The 18,679-nt window shown below is 41.2% G+C and overlaps 1 protein-coding gene across 1 annotated transcript in view; it reads left to right on the top strand.

Moving 5' to 3' along the window:
• Positions 1–10: 10 nt before the first annotated feature.
• VGLL4 (vestigial like family member 4) overlaps positions 11–18,679 on the top strand; it is a 78,408-nt gene continuing 59,739 nt past the window's right edge. Inside the window, exons 1-2 of the mRNA XM_039708453.1 lie at positions 11–46; positions 7,719–7,795. Coding sequence (XP_039564387.1) covers positions 7,732–7,795 — 64 coding nt within the window. The 5' untranslated portion in view covers positions 11–46; positions 7,719–7,731. The remainder of the gene's footprint in view (positions 47–7,718; positions 7,796–18,679) is intronic.

The following is an 18,679-nucleotide window of genomic DNA, read 5'->3' as shown; positions in this document are numbered from 1 at the left end:
AACACGGGGCGCCGCGGCCGCGCTGCCGGCACCGCCCGGAGCGCCGGTGAGTGCCCGGGGACAGCGCGGGGACAGCGGCACAGGTGGCCGCGGGGGCGGAGGGAGCGGCGCTGGCGGGCGGGACGGGGCAGGGACGGAGCTGGGACGGGACTGGGACAGAGCTGGGACGGGGCTGGGATAGAGCTGGGACGGGACTGGGACGGGGCTGTCCCGGCCCGTCCTCTCCGCGCTGCCGGGCTTTCCCCGCGGGAGCCGCGCCGAGCCGGGCGCTGCCGGCGGCCGGGGAACCTCCCGGCGCTATCGGGATCCAGGCGGGCAGGGAGCCGCTCCTCGTGTCCGGAGAGGGAGCCGCCTCCCCGGGCCCGGGGCAGGCTCCGCTCTGCCCGGGAGGGATCCTCTGTCCCGGCCCGGGGCAGGCTCCGCTCCCCGGCAGCAGCCCCGAGGAGCCGGCCCGGCAGGAGCGTGCCCGGGGATATCCCCGGCAGCAGCAGCACCGGGACAGCACCGAGGCGCTGCCGCCGTCTGGAGCTCGCAGCTTGGCATTTTTTTTTTTTTTCATTTTTTGGCATTTCCTGCAGGGAAAATCCCCGGTGCCCTATCGGCAGCGGAGGTGAAGCCTTCTAGAACGCGTCCCAAGGGCGCTGCGAAGGCTTTTGGCGCTGCATCTTCTCTGTTCCGCTGGCAGGGAATTTTTGTAGCCTTTAGCAGCGTGGTGTCACGCTGGCCGCGTGTTGCCCAGATGGGATCAGCAGTAATTAATTCCCTGAGTTAAGCTGTCCACGCTGGTGCCGGTGCATCCCTTTTCTGAGAGTGCATGAATGGGAATTTAACACCCGTTCCCACTGGAGTGGAGAACCCACGAAGCCAGCTCGCTTCCTTTCTGCTGTGCTGGTGCTTCGGGATTATCAGGAACGAGAAAGAATTACTTTCTTAATTACAACGAATTAAAGGACTTGGCTGATTAAGAGTTCCAGGATTCCTCCGGCAGGATGATGTCTCTGAGTAGTTTTTCTCTGACTTTAGAACAGAGAGTTGTTTTAAGAGTGTTCCTCCCAGAGAAACAAACTGCAGTTTGGGAAACCTGAGTGAAACTCTTTGCAGTCAGTGCTACTGAGAACCCTTAGATCCAAAACTCTATAAAACTGGGCAGCAATATCCTTCTCCTGCCTTAATAATAAACTTTTTAAGGCTCTTCTCCAGACTTGAAGACCCTTTATTTGTATTTTCCTGTCTGTGAACTTGTGAGACTTCTAACGTGGCATGTGGTTTGCTTAAATTCTCTTCATCTCTTCTTATTGATACACAGTTATGATCTGGTTTTTGGGGATCAGGCTAAGAGGCTTTTGGGGTTCAGTTACAAGAACTGCTTTGATTCACGAGTGAGATACAGATCTGACCAGTTAACTCCTGGTAGAATTTGGGCCTGCCTGTTGCACATTTCATTTTCCCCATTTTTTGGTAGAATTTGGGCCTGCCTGTTGCACATTTCATTTTCCCCATTTTTGGTAGAATTTGGGCCTGCCTGTTGCACATTTCATTTTCCCCATTTTTGGTAGAATTTGGGCCTGCCTGTTGCACATTTGCGTTTTCCCAGTGAGCTGCCTGGGCTGGAGCAGTTGTGCTGAGCCCCCAGCACGCTGTGGGGAGCAGGGATGGATGTTTCGGGGGAGGATCTCTTCCTTCCCTGCTCAGGAACCCCTCTGTGGGATGGGGGCAGCTTTTAGAGCCACCCGAGAGCAGGAGCTGGGCCAGAGCTGAGCACCCAGGAGTGCTGCTGAGGTCTGGCAGCCTGCTGTGAAATTAGCCTGGTAACTAAAATAGGATAGGAAATATCTGTACAGCCCTTTGGGGCTGGTTCATTAAGAGCATCCCCATCACAAACCATCCTTTCTTATTTACACACGAGCAGCTTTGATAACTTTCTGGGCATCTCCACGTTGCAGGGGTTATTTGGTTTGTTTGCAGACACACCTGGAAGTTTTCTGTTGGAAAAGGGAACTTTGGTTCAGTTCTCTTTACTGTGCTTGAATGTTTCAGAATGTGTTTGCAGCAGATTGTGTAGCACCTGGGATGCTCTGAGTGATCTTGTGGGTACAAGACAAGGTCAGCTTGGACTTTCCCACCTTAAATTTCTTAGCTTTCAAAAATTACTAATAGCTTGCTTCTTAAAATGTTGCTTTGTCAAGGGGGATTTATGTAACAGGACAGCAAAAAGCACGAGGTAAAATACCAAAGCTCTGCTTTAAGCTTAGAATTTTCTGTGTGATGAGTTAAATCGTTGATTCTGGTTGAAGATTTGCCTGTTCAAACACATTTTCCACATGCATAACAAGCATGGTTTAAAGAAACCCCAAAATAGGGGATAAATGCATTAAAAAAAAAAAAAAAAAAAGAAAAGAAAAAAGAAAAAAGTGGTGTTTAGCCAAATAGGCTGAAGTTACTCCCAAGGTGTTGAGTTTTAAATAGGACATGATCAGTGCTGCTTGGTAATCATGGTCTAAAGTGAGCACTAAAACATTTCACATTGTAACATTTCACATTTTAACATTTCACATGGCTATCTCAATACAGGGTTTTTCTGTCCTCAAGTAGAAGCTCTGGTCCAAGCATAGCTGAAGAAATTTACATGTATTGTGCCTATTTGAGAAAATTATTGACTACAACGTGCCTATCATTGTTCTCCTTCATGGGGCAAATGTGCTTTACTCTCTCCTGTCATAAAAAAAATTAATTACATTTACCTATTTTGCCTCAAACTTCTGCTTTATCCTCCTTCCCTGTGTGTATTTACTGATTGTGCTGATCAATTGTGTTTGGATTTTCTCTTCAGTTTCACTCTCTTCCATTGAAATCAGCAGAGTCTGTTTCTTCTTGGCATTTCTGGCTCTGAATTTGGGCAGTTTTGGGGCTGTCTCTCCCCTGGTGGGAGCTGCTTTGGACCACTCTTTTCAATTCATCTTGTTTTCCCTGCACTTGTGTTTATCTACACCCGGCTCTTGATGGTTTCTCAAGTGTCTTGTTACTCATTAATTGCTTTTTCATTGTAATTAGTGGGCTTTGTTTACTAATGCTGCTCTTCTCCCTCCAGCCTGATCTGGGTGATTTCTGCAGATGGGAATTCCAGCACCAGGGTTTTCTGTCAGCCTTTCTCTCCTGGCAGGTGTAGCTGTGGCTGAGGCTGCTTTTGGTGTCCCTCGGGTGTGCTGCTGTTCTGTCAGTCCCCCTGCAATCCAGACATTGTGAGAAAACTGCTCACTTTGAAAATTTAAAAAGCTTTATTAAACTTTGACAACTGTGGTTGCCAGCACTGTGAATTTTTCCTTATCTAGTCCTTTTGTGGTAGTTTTGTCAAGGTTTAATAAACCTTTTTAAATTTTCAAAGTGAGCAGTTGTTTCTCACAGCATTGTGAGTTCTCTTTGGGATTCCATATCCAGATTGTATCCAAATCCTTCTCTTTTTGTCGTGCCTGCACTCCTGTTCTCATCACCCACTTTTGGCTTTGGTTTTGCCCCCTGGCTGGAGCTCAGGTCTGTCCTAGACCCATCCTAACTGTGTGAGATCACTGCCCAAACATCATCTTTGCTTCTCCTTCCTTCCTCTCCCTTTGCCACTCCCCCCTTTTAAAATCAAATGTAAAGTTCTTCTCTTTATCTCACTCTTCCCTGACATTTCCCCCTGTGAACTTTGGTGGCATTAAATAATTGTCTCTGCTTGGGCTGAGTGAGTGGTGCTCCTGTGAACTGAATTTCAAACAGGCAACCTCAGGGTTTGTCCCTTCCTGATGCTTGGAAGGTGCTGCATAAATCCTTGAAAACACCCAACTGTTCATTTTCTAAAGCTTTCACTTCCCTGGAGCCTTAAAAAAGAAAAAATTAAAAAAGAAAAAGGAGAAAAAACCCAAAAACATTATCAGGCATTTGTAAAGCTGAGAGTACCCTGTGTGTTTTGCGTCTTGCAAAAATGTCAGGAGAGGGAAAATGAAGGGGAGGAGAGGGGAAATGAAGTGCTGTTTCTTTACACTAATGGATATTGTGTGCTTCTGGTGTTGCATTAAAAAATGACAGGTGGGTCAGAGTTTAGGTCAGTCTGTCAGGCATCTCTGATTTCCCATTTTATGTCTTTAGTGTTTTGCAGAATGTTTCTTTGCTGCTGTGTAGGGGAGATGACTGAAAAGGGCAGCGCTGAGCGGGAGCAGAAACTGATAAATTAGAGCACTTTGGAAGATATTAAACTAATATTTGAAATAACAGTAGATAAAAATGCTTGTAAAAGTGCTTTTGGCTCCTGTCTCCTGAACCCAGCAGTCAAGACTTTGTAACCAGTGAGATTGGTTACAAAGAGATTTGTGAGATTTGCTTGGTAAACTGTTTCCAGGGGGTTTCACTCAGCTGCAGGCAGGGGAAATGCAGTTGTATCCTGCGTTTCACTCCTCCTGGCTTTCCCTTACCCAGGAATAGAGCTGTGCTTTGGGGGGGACATGTGAAAATTCAAGGCTGGGTTCTGCTGCAGTGACAGGTTTGTGTCCCACTGAGAAACAGCTGGATTTGGTCAATGGTCTCCTTATTAACAGGGTGGTTTTGTTATTTTTGTTTTGGTTTGGTTTTTTGTGTGGTTTTCTGTGTTCATGGTTTTTTAATATTTTTTTTTTAAATTTGATTTCTTGGAAGCCTAAGAAGTGTTTTTGGTCTTTCCTTTCTGAAATGTGGCACCCCCAGGGTGGCTGGGCTCTCCACTCCAGGCAGCATTGTCTGACCTTGCCTGGACCAAATCAGAGTTTTAAATCTGGAGCTAAGAGAGGATCCCTCCTCTCTCACTCTCCTGGGCAACCTGCGTTTCTCTCCTGAACTATAATCACTGATTTGTTGGTCTAATTTTGAGATAAAGAGCTATTTAACACTGTTTGAAAAATAATCTGGCAGTGTGTAGCTCCTTGCAGTTCATTTCTGTTCTCTGTTTCAAAATGCCAGAATATTGGGATTCCCCCTGGGAATTGCAGATTCTGAATGAACACACGGCCCTGATGCCAGGGAACACCTCAGCAGCTCTCTCACCATGTGAGCTTTAATAACACACAAACCTGCAAAGCTCTATTGAGGCACTCTTAGTCAAGCTGTTTTTAAAGTGTCTAATTTCCTGAACTGGATGAAGACTTGGTTCCTGTTTCCTTCTCCCAGTGTGGGTTTCTGTCACCAGTTAATTCTTACTGGGAGCACAGTCTGGGAAGGGATTGGGCAGCTGCTACTCCCATTATTTAAAAATTACTGGAAAGCTCAAAAAAAAATAAATTGAAACTACATTCAAAATTGCCCAAAAAAAAAATCTTAACTATATTAAGAAAATAGATGTAGTTAAGACTACATTAAGAAACTTAATTTAGTTAATTTGTTTTTAATAAGACCTCTTACTATATTTTCTGTTGGTGTTTATGAAAGGTTGGTTTTTTTTGTTTTGTTTTTTTTTTTTCCTAAAGACTTGACCAAAAATGTCTATTATTGTCTTTGGAGTGTAGGATGAATTCAGCACTGAATCCTGAGCTATCTCAGTCTGGTGTAGCTGCATCCCCTGATCAGACAAAGTTAAATCATTTTTCCGACTGAATTTCAGCTCTGCTAGAGGAGTTGGTGTGAGAGGGTCAGTAAAGTCCAAGAAAACAGAAAACAGGAAAGAAATGAAGCATCGGGGTGCAAGTGGAATGGTGCTGAAGGGATTCAGGGAATGCCCTCTCCCAAATCTTTGCTTTGCTTTGGAGGAGGATGTGGCCAGGTGGGAAAGGAAGGAAGGTTTAATGAAGACAAAATAGTAAAATAAGCTAAGATCTTGTGTTCCAAAACCTCTTGCCCACAGGTATTGACTTTAAATTAAAGAGTGAATTGACTTTATAGTTTGGTTAAAATATTCTTGAGCAAAAGCTGATTCTGGTAGGGAGGGAGAAACATGTTTTAATCTTCAATACACTTGGTTATTTCAAATTTGTCTCTTCTTCTTGCTTTGCTTTATGGAAATCCTACTGGATTTCATTATTTAAACTTAAAAAGATAAGCTTTAAGCTTAAAAATACATTTTTTTCAACTTACAAATACTTTAAAATCCTTTCTCTTATGCTTTAAAGTCTGTGATTGAAGTCTGACTTATTTAGGAAGAGGGAGTGAGGATGGTGAGGTTTATTGTTTTAGTGCAAAGTCAAGGAAATTGCTTCCCAAACATGTGCTTGCTGTTAAGTCAATGTACATGCTGGACATGTGTTCGAGATTTCTGCAGTTGCCACTACCTTTTTTTTTTAAGATCATACTGTAAAGTAAGTTACAGTAAACAGTTCTTAGGAGAGAAATTTTTGCTAAGTTTTTTGTGGAAAAACCTAAACAAAAATTTGGTTGTTCTGGGTTTTTTTTTTCCTCTTTCTCCATTTTTTTAACAGCTCTGCATGTGTTGTTGCCTTTTTGTTTGAAACACATATAAGTTGTTGGCCTTGTAGTAAAAAACATCTTGACAACATGTTATTCTCTTCCTTTCTTGTGATTGAAGTCTGACTTATTTAGGAAGAGGGAGTGAGGATGGTGAGGTTTATTGTTTTAGTGCAAAGTCAAGGAAATTGCTTCCCAAACATGTGCTTGCTGTTAAGTCAATGTACATGCTGAACATGTGTTCGAGATTTCTGCAGTTGCCACTACCTTTTTGTTTTTAAGATCATACTGTAAAGTTACAGTAAACAGTTCTTAGGAGAGAAATTTTTGCTAAGTTTTTTGTGGAAAAACCTAAACAAAAATTTGGTTGTTCTGGGTTTTTTTTTCCTCTTTCTCCATTTTTTTAACAGCTCTGCATGTGTTGTTGCCTTTTTGTTTGAAACACATATAAGTTGTTGGCCTTGTAGTAAAAAACATCTTGACAACATGTTATTCTCTTCCTTTCTTGCCCTTCCATATTTTCGGAATTTCATACTGAAACATCTTTTTTTTTTTTTTAATTTTGAAGCCATTCATGTGAAGCTTTGAGAAGCTGCAATGCAGTTCTTGGTTTTATGGGAGTTTTATTGGTTGCTTGGTGTAGTGCTGGAATAGGCGCTTTTAATGTGGTGGGAATTAAATTTAATTTTTTAAATTAAAATTGTGTGGTGTGAGGGCCAAAATCCAGGGAAAAGCAGCTACTGAGGTGTGATTATGAGTGAAAAAAATCCAGTTCTGTGTGTGGTTTCTCACATATGCAGAGTTCATCTATGTGTTTACTAATGGAGAAAATCTTAATAAAATGATGAAATTTGTGCTGTGCATGGCAGAGGGTGTGGAGGTGAAGTTCCTGGAATCCTGAGGAGCTGAAGCACCCCTGGCCATGCAGGCAGCCAGGCCAGCTGCCCCTGCACTGCAGGACAATCTCTTTGGTGTTGTCTCTCTCTCTGCAGAGCTTTGTCAGGCAGACCCCTGCAGCAGGAGCAGATAACCCTGCTGCCCGTGTGTGGGCAGTGTGGCAGCCCCAGCCCCTGGGAATTTGCTGTTCTGCTGTGCTGGCTGGGAAAGGCAATGCCAGCCTTGATGTCCCTGTGCCAGCAGTGCCACTTTGCACCAGTCCTGTGCTGCTGTAAGGAGCAAAGGGCAGCACAAAGTTGGGTTTTGGGTCCTTTTTGCTGTCATGCTGCTGTTGTGCATTACTGCTCCTGTCACCTGGGGTGTGTGTGTGCTCTGGGTGCTCAGTTTGCTCTCTGAAACCTTGCTTCTGAATTTTGCAGGATCCAGAGAGGAATGGAGACTCCCTTGGATGTGCTGTCCAGAGCAGCATCTCTGGTCCATGCTGACGATGAGAAACGTAAGTTCCCTGCCTTGCTGGACCCAGCTGCTTTGTGTTTGCACTGAGGGGCAGCCTAGAGGCTGCTTTCATCCAGCCTGCAATTCTCCTGAGCCCAAGGTGTGTAGGAAACTGCCTTCAGAGGTTGTTTTCCTCAGGTGCAAACCCAGCACCTTGCATTTAAATTGACCAGTGGGCAGGACAGAATGACTGGATTAAAAAAAATAATTTATACATACAGATATGAATAATATAAATATGAATTTATTTAAAAATGTGTTTAATTCGTGTCAAGGTGCCTCTCTTTTCCCAGCAGCATTTGCATTGTTAGCAGACAAAAAGTTGTGGTGGAGTTGCTGCCAAACTCAGGCCAGGTTGAGAACTCAGACTCCCAGATAATTTTGGTTGGATCTCATTTAAGAACTCATAACTGGGTGGGCACCAGTGGGCTGTGAAGATTTCACTTGATAAAAACTCTCAGGTTGACTTTTATCATTAGTAATGAGTCTTCATTTGCTTTTCTCTGCCAGCAAAAGGAAATTAGAGGCTTTTAAATACTCAGAGGCCATTATTACCATTATTTGGGTAATAATTACCATTATTTGGGTAATATTGTTGGTATTGTTGGGGTAATTTTTTTGCTGTTGCCATTCACGGTAAGAGTTTCAGATGGGTTAACTCTTGTTAGAATAATAATTTCAATGCTGCCAAGCTGCAGTGCCAGTTCACAGGTGAGATTGTTCCCTGCATGCTCAGTAGGAAATGCCCTTGGTGCTTTCTGAGTAGTGTGTGCACTTTGGGTATCAGGAGAAACCTCAGGAGAAAAAGGGTATTTTGGATTTCTGACTAGAAAAGTGGTGGTTTTGAATTTCAAACTGTTTTTGCAAGTCACTTCTGTGCATAAAATCACCTTTCAAGATGAATGTAGCTTTGTTCTGTATATAATTTTGAAAATTATTTGATGAATTCAATTAAATTTTATTCAATTATTCAATGAATATTGAATAAAATAATTGGTTTGCTGCTGCACATCTGCAGGAATGTTGGTTTTGCTGTTCTTGCATGTTCACTTTGCTGCTGGATGAGCAGCAGGTTTCCAGAGGTGCCACTGTGGAGGGATGATTTGGTTGATTTGCCCCAGTTCTTGACCATTACTGGTAAAATGAGCAGCAGTGGAACTCCTTGAGGAAATTATTTCAACCATGATTTTGATCTGGGGGGGTTTCTTTTGGCTACATTTTAAAAAGTAAATTTTGAGTGTATGCTCTCAATTTTATTGAGTTTAAGTGCATTCTTTTTGGTTAACTCTTGCCTAAGACTGTAGTTTGATTTTGAGCTCCACAGGGTAGGAATGCTGGATTTAGGGAACCCAGAGGAAGTCTGGATTCAGCACAACTTGCATGTGAGGGAGGTGATGTGTATCTGGTTCTAATTTACATTCCTTTAGTCTTACCACTTAGACTTAATTAGATTTATGCCACTCTGCAGCTTCTAACTTGTGCTGTCTCCAGCTTGCCCTGCTGTTCCCTCACACCCCAAAGTGCTGCAGTGAGCACAGGCATGAGCAGGGCTGTCCCTGAGCCTGTGCCTTTCTGTGGCAGCTCTTGAACTCGTTCTGGGTAAAAAGAAGTTAGTTTGGAAGTTAGTTTTAATCTTGAATTTAGCAGTAACCCTTGAGCTTGTTCTGGGTAAAAAGAAGTTAGTTTTAATCTTGAGTTTGGCTGTCATCCTTGAGCTTTCAGCGAGGTTCTAGCAGTGGTGCTGTCTGTATTTCTCTATCCCCACACACTTTGTCTAAAACAGAATTCTGCAGTGATTCCAGTAATGACCAGGAGTGCAGCAATATTTCCAATATTTATGAATTTAATGCTTTGAAATGTGAAGGATCCTCTTATCTCCATGGGCACTCACTGCAGGGCCAAGTAATACTGAAGTGTCTTTGTGTATACAAATCATGAGCTGTTTCAAACAAATACTTTTCAACTTAGCAGCACTTAAAGAAATGAGTTTAACCTCAGTCAGCAACCAAGTGCCACACAGCTCCTCACTTGCCAGCCCTGCTGGGATGGGGAGAGGAATCAGAAAAAAGGGTAAAACCTGTGGGTTGAGATAAGAACAATTTAATTATTGAAATAAAGTGTTATATTTATGATACTGCAAAGAGAAAAGGAAAAGAGGGAGGAATAAATCCCAGGGCAGAGTGATGGCCCCCAGCTGATGCCCAGTTTCCATCCTGGGCAGGAGGTCCTTGGGCAGTGCTGAGTTAACCCTGGGTGCTGCTTTCAGTCTCATCTCTGGTTTAGCTCACAACTATAAACTGTATTTCAGCAGCTCCCAGTTGGAATCGTCCTGCACTTGTTAGCAATGAAAATTTATGAACCACATTTGTTTAACTGCTGTGTCATGGGAAGGATTAATTGTGGAGCAGGAATGGCTACTGCACTTTGGGATTTTAACTCCTGCCACGGAGGTGGAAGCACTTATTTAGGTTTATTCTACAGTGGAGCTGTGCTTTAAAAAGCAAAATAAGGCAGAACAAAAGACAGGCAATGATGTCATCATTAGCCAGACATGTTAAAGGCTGGTCACTAATTTCTGACTTGTCAATAGTGGAAGAAAGGCCGTAAAAAATCTGTTTGCCCTGATGAGGAGCTATAGGTAATGTGCCATTATTTCACCTGTTAATGGCACCTGGAGGGTTTTGCTGGGATCTTTTCAGGGGTGGGGTTTAGAAGAAATAACCATCTCTGTGATGTGCACCCGTGCTGGGGTTTTGTTGTTATCACAGCCTTAAACCTTACAGAAGGTGCTTATTGTAAACTTGATCTTGGCAGCTTCCATGAGATGCTTGGCACTCTTCTCTCCCTGCTCTGCTCTTCTGGGTTTGTTCTGGTTTCTCATCATTTCTCATCTGCTCAGGGCTCAGTCTGGCTGCTTTTGGAAGAGCACAGGGTGAGCTGGTAGGGTTTAAGCAAGTATTCAAGCAGTGAGGAGGATTATAAAATATAATATATAAAATTATATATTTTATAATATATCTGGTAAAAGGGTTTGGAAACTGGTCTTTCATTCGTAAACAGATTTTTAAATGCATCATCTTGACTTTGAGAGAACAGTGAAGAAAAACAGTGATCAGGGCTTGTGCTTGCAGATTTTCTTGTAAGCACTTTGTACTCAGCGTGTGTGGATTTATAGGAACACTTTATTTACACTTCCCTGCAATAGGCAAGGCCAGTTTAAAAATGTGGTAAAGGATGAGAAAAAACCACGTCTTTTCTCAGTCTCTTAGGGTAATATAGTGAAAAGTCTGCTGTGGGGAAACAAGAGAAATATACTTCCAGAAGGAAATGAAAGGTTTGGGAGCAGCTCACAAATGGCACCACCAAGTCCTGGGCAATACTTTGAATTTTAATGCTTTGGACCAAATCCATACCTGCTGAGCCTTGATTTATGTTTTGCAAAACTGATAGAGAACTACATTAAAAAGAAGAAAATTACCTTTGATGAATCCATGCTCCTTGCACATGTGCCATCAGTCACATGTGTGCAGGGAAGCCTGGAACTGCAATTCCACACTCCTTGCCTGTGAACACTGTTATTGTTTGGCAACAGTTGCTTTTATGTGGTTTAGTTTAATCCACTTCAAATAATTAAGCCAGATCATACAGTTGTTATTTCTAGTACAGAAGAATTATTGTGCTTTAAAATCCTTGCCCTAATCCACTTTGTAATAAAATCCTGGTGTAGACGAGAGCCACCAAGCAGTTCTTACTGCTCCTCTCTGCTATCAGGAGTTCAATAGGAGCACGAATTTTGTGCTTGCTGCCACCCCCTCATGAATAAATATGCAATGATTATTTGTTTTGGGTAGCTGATCCCAAAAAAAGATCCTGCTTCAAGGCTGGGTTGAGGAGAATTTATTTTTTTTTAGCACTATTGAAGAAGATGGTGGCTCTGTAAGGCTGTTGCTTTAAATAAAAACCAAGCAGTATTTGTAGCAGAATTAGACTTGAGTGCTGTTATTCGTGTTGAAGATATTAATGATGAAATATTTCCAGCATCACCAGGACTTTCCACCCACTACTGTTTGTTGTGTAAATTTATGGCAAATTATGGGCAGTGAGCCTGAGGCAGGATTTAAAATCAATGTTTGCAGCACTTTAAAGAGCTTCCATCCTTCTGTGGGAACAGTTACACCAGCACTGAAAATCCCCCAGGTGCTGAAGTGGGTGCTGTTCTGAGTGACTGAAAGTGAGGAATTGGAAGGAATTGGATGGAATTTGATCTGTGAATGCAGTTGGTACGGGGGAAGTCTCAAGGATCATTTGCAGTTTGGTTTTATCGGATTGTGATTGTCCAGCATTAGTTTGGTTGTGTGTTCTGGGGTTTTTTGTTTGTTTGTTTTCCTTTTTTCCTGGAGATTCATCTGCTTCAGAAAAACAGGGCAGCATTTTTGCACAGATGTGAAATTGCAGTTTCATGTCCCAATCCTTGTGTATTTTCTGTTCACAGCTTCATCCCATTCTGAGTGAACTGGGAGGAATTGTAGTGCAAAGACAGGAAATATTCTATAGCAAAATATAGGAAAGATTTCCAGTAGAACACAATCTTATCATGTGATGTGCCCTCTGTAGTTTATTTGCACCTGTGGGTGAAAAATAGCAAATCTTATGACAAAGAAATAAATGGAAAAGGTCTTGGATCCTGAATTCAGAGACATTTCTGTATTGCTGCTCATCCATGAACTTTTGCTTCGGGGTGGAAGGGAATAAAGTTTGTTTATTAAGGGCGTCCTGGAACATGTTTAGAGTTCTTTTGACATCTAAAAGAAGTTTGTGTCCTTCAAAATTCCTGTGGAGAGTGTTGGGCTCTGTTCCTTTACCTGGGAGTCATTACAAAGACTGACCAAATCCCTGTCTTGGCTTTTCCCAGTGTAGCCTAAGTAAGAATTTACCTTACCTTGAAAAGGTTGTATATGATGCTTCTATTAAAAATCTTCCTTTCTGTGACTTCAGGAGTCCTCCAGTAATGAAGTTTTTTGTTTTGTTGGACAGTGCTTGCTGCAATCCTGCTTGGTTGAGGGCAACACAACCACTTGAAATCAGATCTTTATTCTGTGTTTTGTAAATCAATTTAACAGTATTTTGTATGTGTGGTTTTTCTGAGTGCTTTCAGAGTTTGGGGGTTTTTAATCAGGGTCTGTCAGCTCTTGGGTGTCCCTTACCACCAACCCAGCACAAATTTTCATTTAGAGCTTGGCAACTTCTTCAGGACTTTGGTTGAGGGGAGGGTGAGAATTTTCCAGGATAACTTATAATATGAATATAGATGGATTCACCACATGGATGTTTGTTTCCTCTTTCATGGCTAATTAAAATATTGATTTGGTCGTCTTTTTGCCAGGTTGGTTCAGAGAAGAGACAGATATTTGATATACACAAAAAATTACCGTTAAAAATTAGGGATGTGATCAGACTGGTGGTGCTCTGCAACTCACTTTAATACCCTGGATCCTTTAATTGTGGAAATTAATGTGTAGCTCAGTAATGGAACAGTTTTTATGATTTAGCAACTGTGCTTGTGGTCAGAGCTTATCTGTGCTGTCCAGCAAGGGAGAAACTGAAGTTTCCTGGAGGAAAAGCTCTGATTTCTAAGGAGCAGTGTCAGCAAAAATCTACATTTGTAATCCCTTAACAGCCATGAGAGGTGTTAAAAGTACATTTATCAGTTTGTCATGTGAGTAATGCTTGATCAATGGTGGAGGGAGTGCAGTTGGTTTTGGAGTGGAGTTTGTGACATAAATCATCCTTGTTTTTTAATGGAAGGGGAGAAAGTATGGAAATGTGATGTTTCAGCACAGTAATAATGTGATGAAAAAACAGAAGTGGTTCAATCCTGGAGATGCAGCCTGAATCATCTGATGTTGTATGAATACCAAAAGCTTGAAATAATGAAACTCTGAGTAATAACATGCAGAGTGTTCTGCTTTAAATTGATGAACCCCGCAGAAAATACTAATATCTTCACTGTTTTAAATATCAGTAAAGCTGTTTTTCAGTAAAATATCTGAATGGCTGAACTTCTGACCTTGTGCTTTTTGTCTTTCCAAAACCTTTAGCTGTTTGTATCTCTCAGGGTCTCACAGAGTAGCTTCCTGTGAGCACTGTCAGGGCCATCCCATTAATTTTAGGATTTTCTTGGAAGCAGGAGTGTTACATAGGACAACTGCTTGCTTGGCTTGTTTTGTTTTAAAAAAACAATGAATTATTCTTATCCCCGGAAAGTTTCACCCTTTTTTTTTTCTCCCTCCGAGTTTATTGTAGCAGGAAAATAAAAGGATGTTTTCAACGTGTTAAATAGGCTGGAAAATGGGGCAATTGTCTGCCTGGCGCCTCGATGTGTTTCGGTGAGGGGAACCCCATTAGCAGAGCCAGTGGAGGGGTGGAAATTCCTGCAGGAACAAAGGGCCTGCGTGTTCCTTTGGAATTAATTTTTCAAAAGTCCAGCTGCCTGCAGTTTGTAAACAGGCACAGCATCCTTCAGGCAGCCCAGATGTTCCTGAGCAGCCTCACAATTGTGGCTTTTCTTCCTCAGCCCTCCGCAGTTAATTTGGGATAAAATATGGGGGCTGCTGGCATTCCCCCCCAGTAAATGGTGTTTGCTGAAACTTTTATCTCTCTAAATGTTTTCTGGCAAGTGCAGGAGGAGGAATCTCCTTGCTGGGGTGGAATTTGCCATCAGTTCCCAAGCAGCTCTGAAAATCACAGCTGGCTGCTGAGGGGATGGCACATCCCACATGGGACTTGTCAGGGCAGAAATGGTTGTCATTTCTGCTGCTGGATGGTTGTCATTTCTGCTGAATTGTTGTAATTTCTCACACGCTGCCCTTGGGATTTGCCTGTTTTACCAGAACTCCTGTTTTGCCACAGCCTGAGCTCCCAACAATGCAGGGAAGTTGTTCCCTGATTAGGGTTTGGCTGTGGAGGTTTCTGCTGGGGATGGAGACTGGAATAGTGGACCTGTGGCCATTCTTCCCGTGGTACATATTATTGGGCGTGTTTAATTTGGTTTTAGAAAGGAAATAAAAGGTTCTTTGTTAATTAGAAGTACTGCAGGCTGCCTAGAAAAAGGCAGGTGCTGCTTTCCAGGATGTGCTTCAGGAGCACAGAGAGCACACAGGACGTTCCTGGAATGGCAGCGAGGCAGGGCTGGGGAGAGCAAAGGAGTTAAAATAGTGCAGCAGGGCTTTGCATTTGGCATATTTACCACTTTCTCTACTCTCTTTTATGTGTAGGTACTTATTTCAGCACTTTATCAAGTCTCTGGAAGGGTTGGAATAGAGCACTTTGCAGCTTCCTTTTTTGCCTCTAACAGCGTGTCTTAACCCAGGCTCAAGATTATAAACCCAGTTCTTTCAGCAGCAGTTAAAATTGCCTGTAAATTAAAAGTTAAAAGTTAAAATTGAGGTGGTCCTATGTAACCTTCACTCCTTGTTCAGTCACCCAGTCTTTAGTGAAATGATCATAGAAATTTTACAGTTCTGTTGTAAAAGGCAACATGCAAGCTCTTAGTTAATGAGCATCTGTTTGGAATTTCCATTTTCCCTGGCTGGGAACTCAGACTTTATTTATGGTACGCCATTCAAATCCTGACCTGGAGGAGGAGGGATCTGCACACGAATTTTTCCAGCCCAAGGTGAGCGTCCTGATGGAATGGCTTGTGAAACAATGAGAGGATACAGTCAATTAACACTCTGCTTTACTGACTTCTGCCTTTTGTTCTGCTGTTCAAGAAGGAAAAAAAAGCAGCAGTGCTTTCCTTCAGCCTGAAGAGAAACGTATTTTTTCTCCAAGAAGCAAACACCAAAGTGACTTGCTTTTATTTTATCCCCTTGTTGGATGGTTTTTTTTTTTTTTGGTTGGTTTTTTTTTTTACTTTGAAATGGGGTAACTGAGAGGTTTTTAAAAAACTTATTCTATTTTTAGTCTCATGTGAAGGGTGACACAATATAGATGTTATAATTCACGCTATCGCAATTGCAAGTTAACTATCTCTTAATTGCAACATATTATAATTACAGTGTATTGTAATCATAATAAATACTTATAAATAATAAAATGAATACATACTCATAATTACAATATATTATGTATTATGGTCTTTTTTTCAGACTTAAAAAAAATTCTCTACAAATCTATTTCTCACAGCCCCTCTTTTGCTGCTGTCTCAAAAATCAATTCCCTGTGAAAGCAGAATTCTGGCTACAAATCTGCAGGGCAGCTATAAACAATGTCACTACAGAAAATTCTGTCATCTGTGAGCTTAAAAGGAGAAATGCTTCTTATTCAGCAAATTGAAGAGTAAAGAGTGATTTATTGCTCTCCTCTGATTTTTTCCTTCCCGTTTCTGTTCTGACTTGAAGTTTAATGACACATTCATGGAAAGGTGCCCCAGAACCCTCCAAGAGTATTTGTGTGCATCCCCAGCAACAGTGTTGTACTGGGTGATAATAATGGCATAGCACTGGAATAAATGTGCTTTAGATACACATTTATTGCTAATTTTCTAAATTCTGAGATTTCATTCTGAACAGTTCAATAGAAATTTTAACCATTTGGGCAGGAATGGCCCTTAGTGTGTTTTCCTGTCTCAAAGGAAGCAATTTCAGCACAAGCACTGGGGTTTTTCTGGAGCCAGGAGCAGTAACTGCTTTATCTTCTGGGTCGTGCCCACGTTGTGTGTTTGGTTTGTGTGAGAACATCTGTGTGCTCCAGCTGTGGCTCCATCCCTGGACATCTCCTGCCTTTTTTTGCTTTCCTGGGGCTCCTGACAGAAAGTGCCCAGCTCATCCATCCATGGCTCCCTCTGCCCATTTCTGGACCCTGGTGCCCCTCTTGCTTAGCCTGCAATAGGGTTGGATTTTATAAATGTCCAAACTTGTGCTGTCTCTTTTGACTCACCTACAAATTCTGGCATTGGTTGTTTTTATCCTCAGATTTGCCTCATCAGCAGACAATGTAATGGTTTTCCAGCAGTGCTCTGGAATTCCAATATGTTCAGGTTGAGCAGTGTGGAAATCTGTGATCTTACTGTGCAAGGATCTGTCTTTGGGCGAATTTCAGGATATATATATTTTTTAGTATATATATATAGTTTCAGGACATATATATATATTTTTCGGCGTATATATATATTTTTTTTTTTCAGGATATATATTTTTTTTCAGGATATATATTTTTTTCAGGATACATATTTTTTTTCAGGATTTTTTTTTCAGGATATATATATATGTATTTCAGAATAAATATTTTTTTCAGAATATGTATATTTTTTTCATAATACATATATTTTTTTCAGAATATATGTATTCTTTCCAGAATATATTTTTTTTTCCAGAATATTTTTCAGGATATGTTTTTCCACAATATATTTATTTCAGAATGCTGGTACTTACCATAATTATACAGTCTTATGCTACATTTATACCTCCTCCATTAATTGATATATATATATATATAATTTTTTTAGGCTATATATATAATTTTTTCAGGATATATATAATTTTTTCTGGATATATATAATTTTTTTTCTGTATATACATATTTTTTTTTCCCAGGATATATATATTTTTTCAGAATATATATTTTCAGAATATATTTATTGCAGAATGCTGGTACTTACCACAATTATACAATCTTATGCTACGTTTATACCTCCTCCATTAATTCTTTTATTCCAAAATGATGAACTCCCAATTTTATAAGTATATTTGAATAGTTACTTAGCTTTAAATATATCAATACTGGTAGTAGTCCTTAACAGAATTATCAATCAATAATTTAGTAATATGTTGAATGTGAATTTTATTCATATTTTTATTTCATTAGTCATAATTTATTAATATGTTGCATATGGATATGGATTTCATTGTTGAATAAAACAGGTGCACAGCTTATTAAGAATGTCATTTGTCTATGCTTGGGTATGAAGGACAATAATGGGCTTTGCACTGTTGTCGTCTGTGGAAAGGAGGAAGAATTTGGGAAACTAAAAAAAAATAGATTTTTTGTTTATTTCATTTTTCAAATGATATTTCAGAATTAAATTGATCCATTTGATTGATCCAAGATTAAATTTATCCATCTATAGGCAGAGCAGAGGCAACCTGGCAAACCCATGCAACAACTGCAGTATCGTAATAAAATCTTGAATAAAACTAAATAAAAATTGTAATAAAACTTCAATATTGCTATCTGCCTGCACTCTGACGTCTTCCCACTTTTTTGTGGTCACCTGCTCAGGTTTGCCTGCCTGTGTCTGGCTGATCAGCTGGCAGCTCTACCCTACATTTATTTTTTTTTTCCTTCTCAGGAGTAGGGCCCAGTGGCACTTTGAGCTGTTCCACTGACCCTGATGCAGTCCCATCAATGCCACTTTCTGCTCTGTCATGCTCAAATATTAATTAGGAACAGGAGGAAGGCTGGCAATAGAAAAATGTGGATTTTCAGCACTGCCTGTGGCTGTTCCCTCCTGCCCTGCACTGCTCTGTCCCAGCCCTGCCCTTGTGCTCCCCTCACAATTTCAGTTATTGATTACTGCAGGTTCTGGTGGCACTCCAGGAATCCCAATTAACATCTGTACTCAAGAAGGATTTGTGGAAGAGCTTTTATTTGTTTCTCAGATTGGATTCTCTCCTGGGTTTGGCTGGGATAGAGTTTTTTTCCTTCTGACATGACGGATTCCAAGTATATTTTTACAAACTCCTTGTTTCCCATTCCTCTTTGGATTCCTGTTCCTCATTAAGTTGGAAAGGAATAATTTTCCTTTTTAACTGCCTGAAATTGCATGTTCATTGAAGTAAGGGGAAAATATTTATGCAAATGATGCTACCTTGTGACTTCTTTT

The sequence above is a fragment of the Passer montanus genome, unplaced genomic scaffold, assembly GCF_014805655.1.
Source record: "Passer montanus isolate IOZ18808 unplaced genomic scaffold, ASM1480565v1 scaffold202, whole genome shotgun sequence".
Taxonomy (NCBI): domain Eukaryota; kingdom Metazoa; phylum Chordata; class Aves; order Passeriformes; family Passeridae; genus Passer; species Passer montanus.
Note: the sequence above shows the minus strand (reverse complement) of the source record. Positions and strands in the feature narration are given on the sequence as shown.